Genomic DNA, 22,814 nt, shown 5'->3' with positions numbered 1-22,814 from the left:
TATTTGACTGACACTGCCTACAAAGCAGGATAACCAGGATCTTCAACAGAGACCCCAGGAAACAATAGAATCACAAGATTCTATATATAGATCCTTACTAATATACAAAAGATGGTTAGTATCCAGGCAGGAGAGCTGGGAGTACAGCGGTGCATAGAAAACCATAACAATTGAGGTAGGCGCCACAATTTAAAGATTTGGGGCATACCACAAGATATTCCTCCCAAAAGTATAGGTGATGCAATTACTAAAATTTGTCAGGAAATATGCAACAATGACCTGAAAATTAAAATTACAGTATGTTCAACAGAGCCCACCGGGTATTGTGTCCAAGAGGTCTGGAAACCATGAAACCTAGAGATATTATATGTAGACTCTACTATTACAACATTAAAGAAGAAATTCTACAGATGTCAAGCAGGCTTGAGTATATTTAATTTACCAGCAACAAAACCAAATATTCCAAGATTTAATGGAGACTTCTAAGGCCTTTGACGGAAGAACTTACAAAGCAAAATTTAAGTTCTTCTGGGGTTTCCCCCAAGGCATCTAATTTCTTCATAATGGCAGAATGGCAATGCTTCACACTCCTGCTGGTTTGCCAAAAACCCAGCATGTCTGTTGACCCTCCTCCCTTGCTCCAATGTGAGAAGTGGCAAAGTGTGAGAAGGAATAGTAGGAAGTCTCATCAAGCAACCTGACTCTAACGATACTTGATTGTTATATTATCTGCTGAGTTTTATATTGCATAGAATTTTACCAATTATGTTACCTAATACTAAAAAAAAAACTCCTCGAGCTCAATTAATTTTAAAGTTTGGTGGAGTATTCTTTCCTGAGGTAGCGAAGTTAAAGATTTCAGTGTACTACATCCTCTTGGTTTTCTAAGTTTCACAAGAAATAGAGCTTTATTTTAGGTACAAATTGCCCAATGCATTTGCTGCTACACTGCATCAGAATTTAACACAGATACCTCTAAGGTACCTCATGAACTCAATATATGTGTGGCCTTCATAGTCTGTGCAGTACAATATCCATAACGTCTACATGAACAATTTCTGTGTTAGTAATTTCAATTCATGTTTGTGATTCTAATGTTTACTATAATAATGATTGGAGGTCTCGGTTTCACCTGTACCCCAATTTTCTCCATCCGCTAGTTTATATTCTTACATGGTGACTGTTATACCAACCATGTTCCTAGAAGCGGAGAGTTTTACCTCAGCTCCTTCATGGTGAGAATACTGTTATGGTTTACAATTTATTCTCATGTTGTGTTTGTTAATTTTACCACCCTCCTTTCTTCTACCTTTCCAAGTGTCTGGAAACTGCAATTTTGGGAAACTATGATGCCTAGTCTGCCACAGGATATGGAAAAGAGAGCACCTGATTCCCACTGTTTTGTGATGACCTGTAAGATTGATAAGTTAAAGTATATTGGCCCCTTTCCGCTAGCATTCTACAATGACAGGTCGGAAAGTAACTTGAAATGTGTTGCAATATTATTCTCTAAATGCCAACTATTTGGTGATAGACATCCAACTGAAGGACGGCAGGGGGAGGTTTTAACCAGAATGCTTACAATCATTAGTCTTTATGCCCCATACTAGGGTCAGCCATCCTACTTATCCCGTATGCTGGACCAGAGTGAGGTACATATGGAAAGTATCTTGGTTGTGGGCAGGGCCTGATTCAGGTTGCCCTAGGATAATACACTCGTAGCGCCCCCAGGCCTTCCATTAAGGGCAAAAGGTAAAAAATGAACTTGTCTTTAAGTTAAAATCCGTCTTCCTTCACCCCTACCCACCAATAATTACATTTATGTGTTTTCGAAAAATCAGCTCCATGTGCCTTTTTAAATGGGTCACAGCAAACTTTGTAACTCATTTTGTTTTCATTAAATTCAGAATAGTATAGCAGAACAGAGGTGTTACTGAGGGTGAAGCATTAAGGTGGAAGGGGCTGTCAGGCATGCGCCTGTCGCCATTTGTGTCTCTCCTACTCATCAAGCGCCCACCAAATGATGACTCCTTGTCTTAAGCCTTTCCCATGGGAATACATAAAGATTGAAACATTACTACAGATTTATTTAATCTTTTCTCATTACTTTGGAGAAAGAGCAAATGTTCATTAAAAATAATTTCAGCTTATAATTCCCCGTCACTATATTGCTAACCCCCAAATAAAGGCTCACAGCCTATGCTGCAGCCAAGTCAGCCGATTGGAAAATTGGGCCCTGGTTGTAGGAAGAGACCTTAATAAGGCTCTTGACTCCCTGCTGGACTCTTCTAAAGGTGCTGCTAGAGCCTTGTTAAGCAATGTGCATGTTCCATGACCACCAGCTGGCTGACAACTATAAACTTCTCCATTCCCAGAAGTTATCCCCTAATGCTCCTGCATTGTGCTGGAGCTGTGATACATCATTACGTGGAAATGCACTGGAGGAGAGATGTTGGCTGGCCCTGGCTTCTAGCATTCCCCAACATACTTGTTTACAATTATAATAAATTTCACCTGAAACATCTAAATAATGCTGCAAAGCGCTGATCCCGGTTCATTAGAGATCCCTTTCATTAAAGAGAGCAAAGCAAAAAAAATTAGAAAGCTTGCTCCTGGACAAACCATGTTACAATACAAGGGGTGCACATTAGTTTATTATTTGCAAATAAGTTAAATACTGGCTGTATTTTCATGTAGCACACAAATACTTGATAGCTTTATTTTTTAGCCATGCCCTATACCAACTATAGATCTGTCCCCACATTTTAAATTTACCTCCCCCTCCAATGCAACATGGTTTTGCCCAGGTGCAAAGTTACTCCTTTTTTGTGCTTTGCTCTTCTTAATGACTCAGACCCATAGACTTGTATATGGAACCATGGCGGAGATTGATAGTTATCCCTAGCTTTCCGCCACTTGAATCTGGTGGTTGAGTTGATGAACTCATCAACATTTAAGGCATACTGATTTCTTAGACCATCAACCCTTAACGTCGGTATTGGTAAGACACTTCATTACCTTAGATGTGGTCACCGGTCACGTGATCTCCCCGTTCCTCAGTCCCCTCTCTTCCTTTACCCCTTCCTTATTTCCCTTTACATTCCCCCCTTTGTTTGTTAGCTCAAATTCCTGTTATGAAAAGAAAAAACTGATGTCAAAGTTACCTCATTGTATATCTCCACTAATAATAAAGAATATATGCAAACAATATATAACTGGGAAAATGTGGTCAAAATAAAATAAAAAAAATGGTAAGTGGTATTTTCGAGTAAAAAAATAAAACAAATTCTATAAAATCTTATTTTTTCCCCTTATTGAATATAATCACATAGTCTAATAATTTAGATTTTAGATCAGGACAGCTGGGATGGGTTAGATGAGAGTGTTAACCCTTACCTGTATTTAGGGGCATAACTAGGACTTTGTGGGATCTATAGCCCATGAAACCCTAATGCCACGTGTCATTGTTATGCCATATTAACATCCTCACGTCCCTTCATCTTCAAATCCACCCATATCACCATGATGTTCTACCAGCAAAATCATTCCCCCATATCATCATTTCTGATAGTCACTTTCAATGACATTTTGTATGTGAATCAGCCTGGACTATGTTCTTACTTTTAACATTGTACACATGGACATGGGTGTGTTTCTTCTCATGTCCACCCTCTAGAATGGGGAGGTGCAATATGCAAGCTAATTACTAGTCATATAAAACGGCCAATATGTGTCTGTGAATTCATAGTAATATATTTATGTGCCTCAGTGGAATTCTGTGTTCAACCATGGGTTAAAGCCTGAAAAATGAATCTACATTAATTTATCCCTTTGATTGTTTCTAAACTCTTCTGTTCTCCCTATGACGGATTTAGGGATAAGAGAGCCCCAGATACGTGGCTACAGATGAGTGCCCAGTACCAATTTATGGCATGGGTCATAAAAGCTGAGGTATTTGAAATCTCTCTTTAAGGTAACATCAAAAACCTCTGTGATATCTCTGAACACCTCACCAGAGGGGAAAGGGGGGCAGAGCAGCTGGGATAAGTGTGAACGAAGGGAATTAAGGACACAAGAAATTGTCATATCATATTTTTTAAACATCATACTTGCAGGACTCATGTTTGTATAGAAACTTATGACCTGCTGTGTGGAGCTAAAATCATCTTTGTAGGATATTCTGGTGAGAAGTTAAGCCCATGTAAAGAAAACCTGCCTTGAAAGGTATTTGCACAGAGATCATAAACAACCAATTTGCATTTACACAGACTATGTAGGTCTGACATCACAGTGGAAGGGAGTCTGTGGGTACCTGCAACATGTTTAAAATATCCTGTATCTATAAAATAGTTGGCACTTTTGGGAAGTCAATTTCATATTGGAGAGTGTCCCCTTATTTCTGCTTCTCCCAGCAAGCAGAAACTGATCATTCATAAGTTATAATTTCTGTTGTTTTATTCCTTTTTTATTTTACAAGAAACTATTGTATTATATATTTTTTTATGTAATTTGGTTAATTGATTTTATCTTAAAAATTTTGGATTTATATTCCATATTTATATTCATATTAAACTACACTTAATGCTGATATGAAGCCTTTTCCATGATGTCACTGTGCTGAATGCACCCAACAGGCAGGGAAATAAGACCAATAAAACACCCAACAGGCAGGATAGATCAGGGGACATAAAGCCATCATATTACAACTCCACATTGAAAGAATCTAGGAACACAAAAGAGGAATTTACACCACGCAAGAGATATAGGGGGCAGAATTGGGAACAAAATCATGTAGACAAGGGTCAGAATAATGATCGTTCATTGAGCTTTGACATCCCTCTAAGAAATAGATTAGGTGTATTAGAGGAATGGGTCGATAATACGGCTGGACCCTTGACTAAGTCTTTTTTAGATGTGGCAAAACGAAAGAGAACATGGAGATAATTGGCTTACATCATAAGAGAAGGAAAAGGGGTTGGAAGCGGGTAGGAATAATAGGAAAAAGCAACCTAAACATAAAAAAGAACAATGCACTAATATGGATACAGTGGTTATCACTGACAAGGATGAAAACCAACTTAAAGTCTTCAAACTTAGATGTAAGACATTATCACAAGGAGAAATGTCCCTTTTAGAAAAGGGTCTAAAATTTGTACCCAGAAACAAAAACAAAAAAAAACTTGATTTGACACATTTGTAGATATACAAAAGTTTATACATAAAATTACTATAATTTTTTTTCAGATTAAAGACACTAGTGGAGATGCCAATGAGACTAGTAAACCATTGTGAAATCAGAAATTTAAAAATAGATCATCCATCTTTCCCACTCACATAAGAGGCAATTTTAAAAACACGATTAATAAAATGGTTACAGAAGACATTATGAATATTAAAATCCATCAAAAACATTCCAGAAAGAGTTGTCATAACCTTACCACAAAAGAAAGGAAGACCTTAAGGTCTCTAACGGAGGACAAACAGATTGTTATCAAGCCCGCCGATAAAGGTGGTGGTGTGATGGTAATGGATACAGATAAATATATACAAGAGATCGTGGGCCAACTGAATGCAGAAGGGACATATAGAAAGGTTAAAAAGGATCCTACAGAGAGCATTGCTAGATATTTAAAAATTCTCATTGATAAATATGAGAGACTGGGTGTCCTGGATAGGGATACAGCTGATTACATTGCTGTCTCTCATCCAAGAATTCCAGTGATTTACACATTACCTAAAATACATAAAGATAGGACTAGCTCGCCCGGAAGACCATCATTTCGGGCACAGGGTCTAAAACTATCAATATGTTGGAGGTTATTGACCACCATTTACAACCTGTAGCACAAAATACAAGCTCTTAACTACAGGACACCAACAATTTTTTGAAGAATTTGTCCACTATAGTGTGGGATTCTAATTCAATACTAGTAACGGCGGACGGTAAGTCCATGTACACTATAATGTGATATGATTTGGGTTTAGAAGCCATTAATTTGAGTTTTACTACCACTACTTATTCAGAAGGATTGGGGGCATTTATTCTAGAGAGTATTCAGTTAATTTTCTCCCATAATTATTTCAGTTTTCAGGGTTGCTTCTACCTACAGTGTATCGGTACAGCTATGGGCACCAGGTACGCCCCAAGCTATGCCAATCTTTTACGGCCCACTGGGAAGAATCATGGGTGTGGGCAGGGCATGAGTTCAGGGCAAGCCTGGTTGCCTGGTACCAATACATAGACAACATCTTTTTTATTTGGAGAGTACCTGAGGAAGAATTATCTAAATTCTGTAATCATTTAAATTCAAACACTTCACATATAGAACTCACGTTTGAGTGGAGATAACTTATAAGTGTGAATTTTTCAGATATAACATTCAATAAAATCGGTCTACAACCAAAACTTAAAAAAAAAACAACACAGACACCATTAGCTATATTAATTATGACAGCAATCACTATCATGCTTGGCTCAACAATATACTGTTTGGGCAAATGAAAAGAGTTAGACGCAATTGTACAGAGCAAGTGACTAACATGAAAAGAGCTTTCACCACCAAGGGTTTTAAACCAGAACTTTTAGAGAGGGCCGAGAGCGAAATTATGTCGATTAATAGGGAGGACCTTTTTGCCCCTAAAGTAAGCTCTACTTCTAAAAGGTAAAACAGATATTATTCGGCCTTTATTTCCCAATACAATAAGGATTTCAGACAGGTTGAACACATTTTCAGCAAATATTGGGATATTCTGAAAAAGGACAGCCTGCTAGGGAATTTGATTCCAGAAAAAAACGATTTTTATCTATAGAAGAAGCTCCCAACCTAAAAGACAAATTGGTAAGGAGCCACTTACCTGAGGAGGTGACAAAATCTGTTAGGACAGTTGGATTTCACAGATGTGGGGGCTGTATGGTCTGTAAGACAGTTAAATCTAAGAATAGCAAAACTATTGAATTGTCCATAAATGGACAGACCTTGAAGATTGATCAATTTATTACGTGCAATATGAGCAATGTGGTAGTTGTGGTAGAGTGCAGCTGTAACAAATTGTATGTGGGTAGAACGACACGTCCTTTGAAATTTAGATTTCATGAATATATTTATAACATTCAAAGGGGTCTTGAAACGCATTCACTATCTAACCATTTTAAAACCCGCCACTCTTGTAAAGTTGAACATATTCAACATTTTTGGGGAATACAAACAATAGAAGATAATTGGAAAAATAGCGATATGATAGGTTCCCTATCAACTCAGAGATGAGGTGGTTGTTCATATTAAAGACTTTAGTTCCCCAAGGAATCAATGTGAATTTTAAGATAAAATGGTTCTTGTTGGACCACTCCATAAGTTAAATGTAGTGTCACATACAATATGTTGATCCCTTGTAAGTTAGAAAAAGGTGGTTTCACGCACATACCAATCTAAGAGGATTTAACTGTATTATTTAGTATGTAATGTACACATCTGACTGTAAAATTCTTTCAATGTATATATGACAAATGTGATTTTGTGTAACTACGCTTCTATACTACTATGTATTTGAGCATATTATTGAATGTACAGTTGATATGAATCTGTTTTTCTGAGGTGCTTGGGAACTAGTATCAGATTGTTTTAATGCAAATAGAGGACTGTGGGATATGGATCCGTTATCTGTCTATATATGCATGTGATATCAGCGTTAGACGAAAGCGTTGTGTTCCAAAGATAGCCAAGCCTCGTTTGGGGAGCAAGACCAATGAAACTTGTGGGTTAAGTCACGTTACTCTCCTGGAACGCGGACATGAATTCCTCAGGTTCACATAAGATAGAGAGATGGGCGGAAATTAGGACCAGAGGGAACTATAAATATCTGCCAATATTATTTAAACATTAGCCTTGATAAAGACTTGAACTCAAAGTCAAAACACGTTGGTGTTCACCTTATCTTAGCATTGAGGAGCTGGAGAGACAGACAATGTGATCACCTGTCTATCAATCACTACATGCTGTTTGCATAGATATGTTTGGTACGAGTCCACCTATAAATTTATGCTATTTGTATTGTTTTATTTTATTTTATTAAAGAGGTAATGCACTAGATATTGTCCATTACTGTTTTATGGGTCCTGGCATCTTGGAGACATTGACATTTTATGAAAATACACCCAGTAAAACGGAGATGATTGAAGGCTTAAAACAATCTGGAATCTTGTAAGAATACACCCTGGTGGGTTGAAGTGTTGATAATCATGGGTGAAGTTGTAACTACATATTTTTCACAGGGAAAAGGACCAGATCCATATATTTGAACATTTCATCCCTGATTCACATTTATGTACTACACTATGTATCGGTATCTGTGTTGTGAGTCGGTTTTTTAGAGGAGGCTGTGTGAACTACTCCTCAGAACAGACACATTTTTCCTTCATGCCTACATCTTGTAATAAGAGAAGGATCATCATTTCTGTGTCTAAAAAAGAGAGCCTGATGTACGTATTCATGCATTTTTAAAATTATTGAATTTACACATATATATACATATATGGAATTTTATCTTTAAAAAAAAAAGTGACTTTTGTTTGCTTATAGCTTTTATGTCCTATTGTATAAACAAGTTATCACGGCCTGAGTATGTCTTAATCAGATACACAATGTTTAATTAGTTAGATTCAAAATGTACATATTGTTTTGTTATGCGTTTCTAAAACCAATAAAAATACTTTATCAAGATAAAAAAATGACACTTAATAAGTTCAGGTCTCTGTGTTCTTACGAATTCACATATCAGACTTCGCTTGGTGTTAGAACGCTATATAGTTGAAACAGAGGAGATGATTTAGTTTATGATCACTCTGGTGGCCTAGTGGTTAGCACTTCTGCCTCACAGCGCTGGGGTCATGAGTTCAATTCCCGACCATGGCCTTATCTGTGTGGAGTTTGTATGTTCTCCCTGTGTTTGCGTGGGTTTCCTCCGGGTGCTCCGGTTTTCTCCCACACTCCAAAAACATACTGGTAGGTTAATTGGCTGCTATGAAAAATTGACCCTAGTGTCTGTCTGTGTGTGTCTATATTAGGGAATTTAGACTGTAAGCTCCAATGGGGCAGGGACTGATGTGAATGGGTTCTCTGTACAGCGCTGTGGAATTAGTGGCGCTATATAAATAAATGATGATGATGATGATAGATTAGTTTATAGAGGCTTCCCTAGTAAGAGTGTCAGCACTTCACAAATAACTTTGGTGGTAGCATTTTTAAACAGAGCAGGTGGTTGTTTTTAACCCGTTGTCTCACACACACACACACACACACACACACACACACACACACACACACGTAACGCAGGCTCAGATGAGAGCTGGATTGTGACAGGTGGATGAAAAACCAATCAAATGTGTAGTGTTGTTAAAGTTCCTGATTTACTATACATAGTATAGTTTATAGAAATAAAAGCAGAACTCTAGAATGACAGTTTCAGCTTCATGCAGACCAGCAGCAGACTCATCGCTACACTATGGTGAGTGTCCTTGAATCTTCAGTAAACTAATGCTCTCAGAATAAATTTTGTGATGTCTGTACTGCAGTAAATGTATCACACGCTGTTCTGTTTCCTGTCTGCGATGCAAACTGCCATAAAGGAATAGTTAGGAGACTCTTGTCCCTATCTAGACTGAGTGTTACCGATGTATTATAACGTTATGTCTTTTACTGGCATTGTCTCTATTGGTTGTACTGTATTTATTTTATAATATAAATGATTATGGCAGTGTACAGGGAGGAGAAGGCAGCATACTGGCTGAGCTCATCCTGCTGGTGGTCACATACATTTTGCACTAGAAGCATGCAGTTATTTTCTCATTATGTGGATACAAAGTGTTTTCATGCTGGGTCTGTTAGTAACCTAAAAGTAATAAACCACAGGTTTTGTTTCTATAGACTGGGGGTCATTTACAGATAGAAACTAGCATAAGACAGGAAGGAGCTGCTCCTGTGTAACTGTGACAACAGAACACTTTGGTATCTTGTACGAAGACAGATTTCACAATGGCTGTTCACAAGCTTGCCCCAGGCAGCGGGCAGATAGTAGTGAGCAGTATGCAGTACCAGGCAGGAGCAATGTGGCACAGACCAGAAGCAAGTAGGCAAAATACAGATCTCCCAGCAATAATCAGTATAAAATAAGCCCTGGCCACCCCTGCCAAATGACAGCCAGATCCACCAAACCAATTTCGGACAGACGGGGACCCTTTAAGGGTCAGACAAGCAGGACAGTCCCTTCAAATTCGGGACTAAGTCAAAGTGAATGAAGAAGCTTTGTGAGTTTTGAGAAAGAGGGGAACTGAAAACAATGTGGGGGCTGCAGAAAGAGGCTGGGCTATTACCACTGTTTGGAGGAAGTAACCTCAGACACAAAAACCGTCAGGACTTATCTGCTCTGTGCACAGATGGACTCGGGAAAGCATCATTAATAGCTGAAACCTAACAGAGAGACACATGAATGGTAAACACACCGCTCTCTGCTGTAGAGATTAATCACAATATGAAGGAATGATCACAGAGATATGACGCAGAATGATAAAATCCCAAATATTTGAATCTATTGTTTCTGCTTTGTCCATTTCCATCAGATTGAAATGAATAGGACGAGCAAAATACAGTCCAGGCAGCTAGTGAATAGTGTGTACAACACCATAGACTCAGGTGTGTTGGGGCATATTGTTATTTCTGGAGGTATTTGTGCTTCAAAGCAGCAGAAAACAAAAATGTCACTTAGACATGAGGTTTATACCAAGTACACTGACCAGCTGGTGAATTGTGCTGAATTACAGAGATTGTAAGCGGTCTGTATACACAATGTACACACACACACACACACACACACACACACTGTGTACATGACCAGAAGTATTGGGTAGTAGGTATTTATGAAGTGGGATAAAGTTAGGACTATATGAAGGTTAAGATCGGGATAACATAGTAAGATTAAGAGACACAGGCACATTAAGTTGCCGCTATAATACTCTTATTCTCCACCCACAACACGGCAGCACGCCATAGCCCAAACTTACCTCTTCCAATCAAAATAAATGTGAATAATTAAATCTTAAGTGAAACTCAATTGCACATTAAAATATGTTAGTTTGTTGCTTTACATAATTTTCTTTGACCATAAGCGCTTTCTAAAAAGTCACCCCAACTACTCCACAGCTTCCTTGTAGGAATTGCAGTCTATAAAATGTAATCCCTCACACTGGTAGATGGCTTATCAGATGCTAGTGCCTTGCGCTGTCCCTCCTTTCTCTAGGTTCTACCATATGGTCAGCTTCCTGTCAGTCTCCCTTCCTCAGTGACCTCAGAGGCAGGCAGGGACTCTGCTTGATTGGAGTTGCTCTCTGCAGCTTGTCACATTCAGGCAGACAGGTGGCTGTGATGCTGGGAGGGACAAGTCAATAGCAATCAATGACCCATCCCCAGTACATGCCTGAGACGTGGAGATCATATATAGTTACTAGCAAATAGTTGGAGACGGTCCTTTCCCTTTCTGATCAACACTCCGAATCTGGCGCCAGTATAAAGAAACTTACCCGATCCATGCTCCTGCTCCGTTCTGACAGCCGTGCGGGACTTCCGGGCATCAGCGCTGGCGATCATGTGACCTGCAGGGGGGAATTCAAACTTCCCCTTTCTATTTAAGGAACGCTCTGAGCAACAGGTTACCCAGCATCTGACTCCTCTGTGCCTTGGTATGTATTTCCCTGTGATTTCAGCTTGTATACTGCTGTCATCTGATTTAGTGTACCAGACCTCTGCTTGCTCTCTGACTACTTCTCCAGATTGTTCCTGTGCACCGCTGCTATCTGACTCGTGAACCTGACCCTGGCCAGTCTGATTCAGCATATCTCTCCTAAGCTTGTCGCAGGTACTACTTCTTTATTCATTTAGTCTACTGTAGCCGTTCCCTCCTACCTATCTCTTACATCAGTGGGCAGAACCAAGGATCGCGACCTGCGGTCTCCCGGCCGCAAAGTCCAATCCGCCTTGTTGTGGTTCTTGGTGAAAACCAGGGACGTCGTTAGACTCCGCGCCATGCTAAGCTAGTGCTAATACTGATTGGGAGTACACACCTGTGCATAACAGTTTGCTGTGACAAAAAGTTATGGGGGAAACTGGCAATCCATCTCTGCGAGACCCTCTGGAACAACTGGTGGGACATGTGGAGATACAAGAGAAAAATCAGGCCCAACTCCTGCAATATCTGAGAGGTCTCTCTTCACGCCTTGATACATAACAAAACACCTTGGCTACCCAAGTTAACCATCCAGCTCCCGCTTCTCCGGCGCTTAGCCTTGCAGTAACACAATACTCTGCATCACAACTCCGAATTCCTAACCCTCTGAAGTTTAATGGTGATCCTAAGTCCTGTCGGGGCTTTTTAAATCAGTGTGCCATACAGTTTGAATTGCAGCCAGGAAACTTTCCTACTGAAAAGACGAAAGTTGCATATATCATTTCTCTACATCCGGACAAGCCTTTCAATGGACCTCTCCATTGTGGGAGCGCAATGATCCTCTCCCACATAACTACACCTCATTCCTGGAAATGTTCAAGAAATTTTTCAATGAACCGGGTAGGGTCTCCAGTGCAGCCTCTGATTTACTTCACTTACGGCACACTTCCTCTGGGTCAATACGACCATTCAGTTCCGAACTCTGGCTTCTGAGCTACGATGGAACAATGACGCCCTGGTAGCAACCATCAAGCAGGGGTTATCCTATCGGATAAAGGATGAGGTAGCTGGTCAGGAACAAACTTCTTCTCTTGACGCTCTTATCTCTCTTTGCAACCAAATTGATATCCGTTTCAGGGAAAGAAATCAGGAGAGAGGACATTCCCGTCGCTCTACACCTCAATTGGCTCCCAGGTTCTAGAATCCTGTTGTTCCTGCTGAGGAAACCCATGCAATTAGGCCAAGCACGTCTCTCACCATCAGAGGGAGAGACACTTTAAGAATAATCTCTGCTTGTATTGTGGTGAATTTGGACATCTCTTAAGCAATTGTTCTAAGCGCCCGGGAAACAAAAGGGCCTAACCAGATGCTGACAGGCCAGGTTAGGTACATCAGAGATCTCTCCACACAACTCAAACTTTTCCTTCTTCGATATGCAGGCCATCAGGTGTTGCTACACGCACTAATCAACTGAGATGCAGCTGGAAATTTTATGTCCCCCGATAAATTGTCCGTACCCATGCAACTTCTTACTCATCCCATAGCTATCACTGCTATTGATGGTAGTCTGATTGTCGAGGGCTCGGTTACACATCACACCATTCCTCTCTCTTCAGGTGGGTGCGCTGCACACCGAGACCATCTCCTTTCTGGAAATCTCTAAGGCCATTAATACACTAGTATTGGGCCTTCTTTGGCTTCAACTTCCTTCCCCAAGACTGGATTGTCAAAACGCTTAAGTGCAAGCCTGGGGGCCCACCTGTCACTCCCGATGTCTCCTAAGGGTGATTTGTAAGAAGGAATCTTTCCCAACTTCTTCTATTCCCTTGGATCTACCAGCTCACTATGCTGCATTCTCGGATGTCTTTTGTGAATGAGAGACCTCCAAATTACTCCCTCATCGGGCTTGGGATTGTGCCATAGAATTACTACCTGATAAATTCCCCCTGCGAGGTTGTGTCTATCCTCTCTCTTTACCTGAAACACAGGCTATGTCTTCATACATTAAGAACAACCTAAAGAGGGGGTTTATACGAAAGTCTACCTCCCCTGGTGAAGCAGGGTTCTTTTTTTGTCAAAAAAAAAAAAGATGGAGGTCTTCCCCCTTGCATTGATTACAGGGGTCTCAATTCCATCACTGACAAAAACAGGTATCCATTGCCCCTGAACTCAGAACTCTTCAACAGAATAAAAGGAGCTTCCATTTTCACTAAGTTAGATCTTAAAGGCGCTTATAATTTGATTCGGATCAAGAAGGGTGATGAATGGAAAACAGCCTTTAACACTCACGATGGCCACTTTGAGTATACGGTTATTCCCTCCGGGCTGCGCAATGCCCCCACTGTTTTCCAACATTTCATGAACGAGATCTTTTGGGATTTTCTCTACCGGTCAGTGGTCATATATTTGGACGATATTCTCATCTACTCTGTTGATCTAAGATCTCACTGTGAATATTTGGCTGCCGTTCTCAATCGGCTTCAGCAGTATCAACTATTTTGTAAGTTAGAAAAATGTGCCTTTGAGAAGGAACAACTCCCCTTCCTTGGATATGTGATCTCCAGCTCCGGACTCCGAATGGAACCCAAAAAACTCAAGGCTATTCTACATTGGCCTCAGCCTGTCGGCCTCAAGGCTACCCTGCGGTTTCTAGGATTCGCTAATTATTATCACCAATTCAGGGATTAATCTTCTCTTGTCGCCCCTATTACAACCTTGACTAAAAAATCTGCTAATCCTAAAAATTGGTCGTCTGAGGCAGTAACAGCCTTCAATTTATTCAAGAAGGTCTTCACTTCTGCCCCTGTGTTGCAACAGCCCGACACCAACCGTCCTTTTCTTCTTGAAATAGATGCATCCTTCATTGGAGTAGGGGCATTTCTATCTCAAAGGTCCTCTACTGGGAAAATATACCCCTGTTCATTCTTTTCCCAAAAATTATCCTCTGCTAAAAGGAACTATGGTATCAGTGATCGGGAATTACTTGCCATAAAACTAGACTTGGAAGAGTTGAGACATCTGCTGGAAGGCGCTTCTTTTCCGGTGACTATTTATACAGACCATAAAAACCTTTTATATGTACAAACATCTACCCACTTGAATACCCGACAAGCTAGATGGGCATTATTCTTCTCTTGTTTTAATCTGTGCATTACCTTTAGACCAGGATCAAAAAATAGGAAAGCTGACACTGTCTCCCGTTCATTTGATTCTGCCGACCTAGAGGAACAGGACAAAAAGAAACCTTTCATAGATCCTGAAGGTATTGTAGCAAGTCCCACACAACTGAAAATACCCTTTACTAGATAAACTCCTTAAATGGGTCATGGATCTTGTTTTGCAGGCCATGCTGGTATCAAGAAGACCAAATAATTAGTTTTTCGCAGCTACTGGTGGCCATCCCTGTCTTCTGATGTTCAAGAATATGTTTCTTCTTGCTCAACCTGTGCCCAGAATAAAGTTTCCAGACAAAACCCATATAATCTCCTGCATCCTCTCCCCCATTCCAGACCGACCCTTGGTCAAGGGACTTTATCACTGACCTTCCGCTATCCAAAGGTTACTCCTTGGTCTGGGTAATCACGGATCGCTTTTCAAGAGCTGCCACTTTCGTACCTTTGAAAGGGCCACCATCCGCTTTCACCTTGGCTCAACTCTTTATAAAGGAGATCTTTCGATTACACTAATGCCGTGATGAGATCATTTCTAACCGTGGCACTCAGTTTGTGGCTAAGTTCTGGAGGGCCTTCTGCCATGTCTGTGGAATCAAATTAAGGTTTTCTCCGCGTATCATCCCCAGACTAACGGCCTCACGGAGAGAACTAATCAGGAGTTGGAAAAATTCCTTAGATGTTATATCTCCTCTGCCGACGATAATCGGGTTGACTTGTTGCCATGGGCTAAGTTTGCCCACAACAACTATGCCATGAGTCCACCTCTGTATCTCCTTTTTATGCTCTCCAAGGATTTCATCCCAGACTTCCCGTTTTCTGATCTTTCATCCTCCTAAATTCCAACAGTTGATCTTCTATTTCAAGATTTTTCTTCCCAATGGTCTCGAATCAACCTAAGTCTGACTCATACCCCTCGTGCTAGCAAGAAATCCTTTGACAAGAGAAGACGTAATGCACCTTTACTGGTTCCTGGAGATAAGGTTTGGCTGTCTACATGGAATCTCCGGCTGCAAGTACCCTCTACGAATTTTTCTCCACGTTTCATTGGCCACTTCAAAATCCTTGAAGTCATTAACCTCGTGGGCTAAAGGTTGGAGCTTCCTCCCACCTAAAGAATTCCTAATGTCTTTCATGTTTCTTTGTTAAAAACTTTGGCAATTAATAAATGTTCCTCCTTTACGGGAAAACCCCCTGCAGTCTCAGCACATAATCAAGAATTTAAGGTTAAGGAAATTCTCGAATCGCGTATCTCCAGGAGGACATTTCAGTTCTTGGTTGATTGGAAAGGCTATGGTCCTGAAGAACATCCATGGATTCCTGCCCAAAACCTTCACGCACCTAACCTTCTAAAACATTTCCACAAGAAATTTCTAAAAAAAAAACCTTTAGAGTGTCCAGAAGCCACACTTAAGGGGCGGAGGTACTGTAAAGAAACTTACCCGATCCATGTCCTACTCCTTTCTGACAGCCGTGCGGGACTTCCGGGTATCGGTACTGGCGTTCATGTGACCTTCAGCAGGGTATTCAAACTTCCCCTTCCTATTTAAGGCTCCGACACTTGCATGGTGTCAGAGCAACAGGTTACCCAGCGTCTGACTCCTCTATGCCTTGGTATGTTTCTCCCTGTGATTTCAGCTTGTGTACTGCTGTCAACTGATTTAGTGTGCCAGACCTCGGCTTGCTATTTGACTACTCCTCTGGAATGTCCCTGAGTACCGCTGCCATATGACTCATGTACCTGACCCCAGGCCAGTTGGATTCAGCACATCTCTCCTAAGCTAATCGCAGGTACTACTTCTTTATTCATTTGGTCTCCTGTAGCCGTTCCCTCCGACCAGTCTCTTACATCAGTGGTCTGAACCAAAGGCCCCGACCTGCGGTCTCTCGGCAGATAAGTCCATCCCGACTTGCAGGGGTTCTTGGTGAAAACCAGGGAGGCTGTTAGACTCCACACCTTGCTAAGCCAGTGCTAATACTGATTGGGAGTACACCCCTGTACTCCCAAGCCAGCCCATGCCATAACAACTATTTGCTAATAAGTGTCAAAGCGTTTCGGCATCTGGAATGAACATGTTTTGTGCTTTACATGAAGACTCTTGTCAGTACAAAACCAACAGTGTATAATACACAGGTCTATAATTTTCTGGTGTATACAGGTCTGTTACCCTTTGTTTATAATTTTTATGTATGCCGTCTGAGTTTGCATATTGCATTGACCTTTTCAATTTATTTTGTGATCTGGATTTGATCATCTTGGTATATATAAAAAGGAAACATCAAATATTTTAATGCATTTGAGTAGCTTCTGGTGATAATGTTGTTTTTAGATGTGTGTTGATTAAATATTGTATATTTATACATTTTACACGGATATTATAAATGTATTTTTATTAATACATAACGAGCTGGTCTATTCCCTGTGCTGTTCCTTTTCTGCTCGTTTAGACAATTGCAGCACAATGGGATCCATCCTCCCATTAACACGCCCCTCACACTTGCTCTTTCTCCCTCATGCAAATGAACACCCAGCAGCTTAAAATACAAGGCTTAGCAAACAATGCATTTTCCACAAATCTGTGCCCGATTTCTATGAAAAATGGATACGCCATTGGCATAACTCCCAGTAGCCCCGATTCAAGGGGATGGCCACGCTATCCTGAATATCTGTTTCGATTCAGAGATAGGATGGAGATATGTTCCACTAAGTGATGCAGCTTCAATGCAGCGTGTACCAGTGGCATGTGCACGTAGCATTGAAGGGGTATCGTTAGGGAAGGGGCTGACAGAACTCCCAAAGCAATGGGCTGTCCCCAGGGGATGTGGCACCCACAATGTGATGTGGTACGCCCCTTTCTTGTAAGCACTGCATGTCCAGACTTCTAAATTATAAATATTGGGAAATATGCCCTTGATAATTAATAGAGTGGACTTGATTGAGGGGTAGAGTTTCAAAAGATGGGAGTGTGCCCTAAAAGATGCAATTTGGGAATGCTGGGGGGGGGGGGGGGGGGGTGAGGCAAGTACCACTTAAAGAGGACCTGACATGTATGGGTGAAATGAAGACCTCAAAACTAACCGATTCCAAAGTTCTCTCAAAAAAATCAGGACTATTTAGAGGGATGTAATCAAATAAAGGGTTTGTTTGGGCCCCTTATTACTTGGACATGTACAGTTAAATGGAGTTCAGTTCTGCAAATCACTTCTTAAAAGTGCCCCCCTAATTACATAGAGGAGTAGACTGTTATTTGTAATCTTGCCATTTAAACAAGGCGTGTGGCTGATGGTCTTAAATCTTATACTTTATTAAACACTGCAACAATTATTTGCAGACTTGATCGCAGTTCCTATCCCTTAACCTAAAACTGCAGCTTGAACAAACGTCAGGAGCTGCCATCTACTGAACCCCAGCATTGGGGCTGCTGGAAAACCTTCTTCTTCCGCTGAGGTTAAACTAGACACAAACACTGATTCAACACAGCAAGAAATGAAACATGTTAAACTTGAGAAACTTGTAGATATGTAACCGCTTTCTTTTCTTTTTATAAAGGTACAAAGGTGGCTTCCAGAATTTGCTGTGATCATGATCTTTGGTGTATCCATGTGTCTAAGCATCTTTCCACGCTTTCTGCCATGTGATGACGAAAAAAACGCTACAGTCGTAAACTGCAGAAGCCGTCAACTGAAATACGTCCCGTACATCTCCTCAGAAGGAGTCATTGCCCTTGATCTGTCACGCAATCATATCTCACATCTCACAAACAGATCCTTCTCTGGTGTCCCAAACCTGGAGACTCTGAATATGAGTAATAACTGCCAGCCCGATAACTTGAGACCGGACAAGGAACATTGCTCTGTGACCATTGAGCTGGATGCTTTAGCGAGTTTGAAACATCTGCATAACCTGGATCTTAGCGGGAACAGTTTGACCACTGTCCCTCCGCTCCCTGGAAATATAACATTTTTAAATCTTAACCTCAACCATATTTTCACATTGTCAGAGACGGCTCTCTCTGGATTAATGGAATTGACATCTTTGCTGATTGGTTGGAATTGCTATTACCGTAATAAATGCAACGCAGAGTTCAACATCTCAGAACATGTTCTCAGAAACATCACATCCTTAAAAACATTGGTGCTGTCCTTTAATAATATAAGTTCTTTCCCCAGGAACCTTCCATCTTCTCTTGTTGACCTTGAATTGGCCGAGAACAAGATTTGGAAGATAGACAAGGAGGATTTATGTCCCCTACCCAACCTGAAGAGACTGGACATGCAATGGAATTGTCAGCGGTGTGACCACGCAGCTCAGCCTTGCTTCCCATGTCAAAATAACAGTGCCTTGCAGCTTAAAACAGGAGTATTTGATTGTCTCAGCAAGCTCACCTACCTCAATCTCAGGGGTAACTCAATCCCCACCATAGACAGCTCCCTGTTTAGCAGACTGCATAATTTAAAAGATTTGATTTTGTCCGACAACTTACTAAATTTTGAAAGAGAAACCTTTTTCTCACAATTAAAAAACATACAAACCCTGGAGTTGGATTTCAATTTTCAGCCACTTAAAATGTATAAGAAACTGATTATAAATTCCAGCGCAGTCGCAATGACGTCTCTCTACAAGATATCCCTAGTTGGATACTTTGTCGATATTCTAGACTTTGATGGTATTAAGCCCTTGCTCAGTCTGCCAAACCTTGCTGTAATTAACCTCAGAACAAACTTTATACTCCAGGCAAACTTAAGTTTGCTTTTACTAAATAAGAACCTACGCACTGTAAGCTTGGCGGAAAATCTAATATCTTTTGAATCAAATTGTAAAGCAGAAAGGGGAACAACAGAAATCACTGAACCTCTTCTAAATCGACACGAAGATGCAGTTCCAGGCTGGAGAGAATCTGTAAACCCCAATAATAAACATATTGAGGATGCCGATGTGGAGTATGCAGAGTGTTGGCAATATCAGCGGTCACTTGATATATCCTTTAACAACTTAATGAGTTTGCGCTCAGATGACTTTTGGGGCATGGAAGATATTGAATGTCTAAACATGAGCTATAACTACATCAATCAACGCTTAAACGGTTCTCAGTTTGGCCACTTGAAGTCACTACGCCACTTGGATCTCTCGCATAACAGATTTGACTTGTATTACTATGCAGCTTTAAGTGAAATTCCAAAACTTAAAGTTTTAAATCTGGCTAACAATGAGTATCAGTTCATGATGAGAGGCGTAAACCACAGACTTAACTTCCTGGAAAACCTCACTTCTTTGATAGAATTAAATCTGAACAACAATTTGATTGGTTTGCGCATAACAAAAGAATTGAAGAACCCTTCATTGGAGAAGCTCTTTTTCAGAAAAAATGAATTAGTGAATTTGTGGCAATACGGTAAAGAGACTTATACCACCATGTTCACAAACCTTACACGCCTAAAAGTATTGGACATTAGTGCTAATCAACTGATTGTCATCCCGATTCCAGTTTTAGAAAATTTACCTTTGTCACTTGAATATCTCAGCATTTCTTCTAACAATCTGTATTCATTTCATTGGGACAATATTGTCCACCTTGGCAATCTAACTCACTTGGACCTCAGTTCTAATGAATTAACCTCATTAAACAGCAGCATAACCAGCATCAGAAGCAAGCTTGTCTTCTTAAATCTCAGATCCAATAAGATAAGTTCTCTAAACAAAGAGTTTTTTAATTCATATACGGAGTTGAAGAAGCTATACCTGAGTAACAACCAAATTCAAAACATTCATGTTAATAGTTTTCCCAAGCAGCTCCTCCAACATTTAGATATCCTTGATGTGAGTCGAAACCCTTTTAAATGTACCTGCCACATTAACTGGTTCATTCAGTTCTTGATGGACACGAAGGTAACGGTGAAACATCTCTCTAAAGAAATGATCTGTGACTCACCAGACACTATGAGGTGGAAGTCACTCCTCTCTATGAATCCAGAATCATGTCAAGACTTGTATGGTCGTATGTGCTTTATCTGCTCATATCTGCTGGTGATCACCTGGATGGTCACTTCTACTGTTTGGAAGATCTTCTCATGGGATTTGTGGTACACTATCCAAGTAATAAAGGCATCTATCGCACGTTATTCAAAGTTACCTGTAGAAACAGAGGAGTATGATGCCTATATAGCTTTCGATACAAATAACAAGGCTGTGACAGATTGGGTCTACAATGAGTTTTTGGTGTGTCTGGAAGGACCTGAAAGAGGCATGTTTAATTTATGCCTGGAAGAAAGGGACTGGATGGTTGGGAAACCGAGTATTGAGAACTTGTATGAAGCCATCTACAGGAGCAAGAAGACCGTTTTAATCCTTACCCATGAAGGATTTAACACTGGTCTCCTGCGTCATGCCTTCTTAATGTCCCATCAAAGGCTACTGGATGAGAAGAAGGATGTGGTGGTTCTAGTGATTCTTGATGACGACATGAAAATGTCCAGATACTTACTGACAAGGAGAAGGCTCTGCCCAAACAGTTTCCTGAACTGGCCGAGGAACCCCAGGGCACATGCCCACTTCTGGCACAGCCTCAGAGTGCTTCTGAGAAAAGACAGCTACCGTTACTATGACCATCGCCTCTGAAAACAGTTGGATCACTAGCCAGTGGTTTCTGTACTTTTGAAGAACCTGCTGTAAGCATAAACGTTTCCTGTATATGGTGGCTTGTGGAAGAGCAAAATGCAGATCCTAGAATGTGGGGCAAGCTTAATCTAGCCTGTTTCGCCCTATAACAGGACTGTTACTGTCAGCAACCATATACAGGAAATGCTTATGTGGTCCATTTGCATTCCCCACTAACAAACAGTATCTCAGTGGAACAACCTGCTCAAATGAGCTAAAGGGGACTACCAAAGAATTGAAGCAGATTCATCAATGAAGAAAAGCCTATAGGGAAAGGACATAGGGTAAGATCATCTTCTTCTTGACTCACTGCTGGCTCACTACTGACTGTGTACAACCATCTTTACACAAAGCACTGTAAACATTCTACTAAAACTTGCGATATCATAAAGAGAATGTGTATTTTTATCTATTACCTTTTCTTTATCTATTTTTGCATCTTCCACTTATCTTGTTTTATTTTTATTTTCTATTCATTTTGTCCTACCCTACCCCCACCCCCACCCTCTTCCACTTATCCCTATACATTGGCAAAAAGCATTTCCGACAGTCAACACCTCAGATCAGTGCACTTTATTTACCTTTCCAGCAAAGCTACATGATTTGTTCTACACCTATGTCCACGTCTGCATGCATGCTTTGACTTACTAGACCACCATAATAATTACATGGCCATAAGGTGGTACTCTTTAAAAGAAAAAGCCTTATTTAAAAGGCTATTGTAATTCTCTGGAAAACAGATCCACCTTAAAGCCTTGGAGTTGTACCAGATGGATGGTCCCAAGAGTAAAAATTACACCGTATTTCATGAAAATTGTGTAAGTGTATTTATTTCAGTTACTTTCTATTAAGTATAATCTCATGGACATCAAGCTGAACAAAAAAACAAAAACAAACAATACACCAAGACACAAACCGCAAAATGACATGCAGACAAAAATAATAGGTTTTAAAGATTAAAGTCACGCCACTTCCCTTCCCAGCTGCAGGTAGAATGATTTTGTTAGGTGGATGGAAAGGGCAGATGGGGAGGGACCAGAATAACCATGGCTGCCGGCTGTTTATAAAACAAACTCACAGAAGCAGACATTATTTTCACATATAATATCATTCACAAAGCAAAAAAACAAAAAACACATTGCAGTAAGTGCCCCTTTATGTGCAGAACATGCATATGTCGCTTCTTGGAGCCAAGATAAAAACTTAAAATTTAAAGGGTGAAGGCATATAATAGCAAAAATGTGATTTTTGTACTTACCGTAAAATCTCTTTCACTT

At 40.4% G+C, this 22,814-nt stretch overlaps 2 protein-coding genes across 2 annotated transcripts in view; one reads left to right on the top strand and one right to left on the bottom strand.

Annotated features, from left to right (window-relative positions):
- CDHR4 (cadherin related family member 4) overlaps positions 1-22,814 on the bottom strand; it is an 83,395-nt gene that overhangs the window by 45,896 nt on the left and 14,685 nt on the right. The window lies entirely within an intron of this gene.
- On the top strand, positions 9,385-22,334 carry LOC142100219 (toll-like receptor 7). The gene is made up of 2 exons (XM_075184148.1): positions 9,385-9,501; positions 18,433-22,334. Exons 1-2 carry the CDS (start codon positions 9,499-9,501, stop codon positions 21,496-21,498), a joined length of 3,069 nt encoding a protein of 1,022 aa, XP_075040249.1. The 5' UTR covers positions 9,385-9,498; the 3' UTR covers positions 21,499-22,334.

This window comes from Mixophyes fleayi, chromosome 8 (genome assembly GCF_038048845.1).
Source record: "Mixophyes fleayi isolate aMixFle1 chromosome 8, aMixFle1.hap1, whole genome shotgun sequence".
NCBI classification, from domain to species: domain Eukaryota; kingdom Metazoa; phylum Chordata; class Amphibia; order Anura; family Limnodynastidae; genus Mixophyes; species Mixophyes fleayi.
This window is presented reverse-complemented; position numbering and strand designations above follow the sequence as displayed.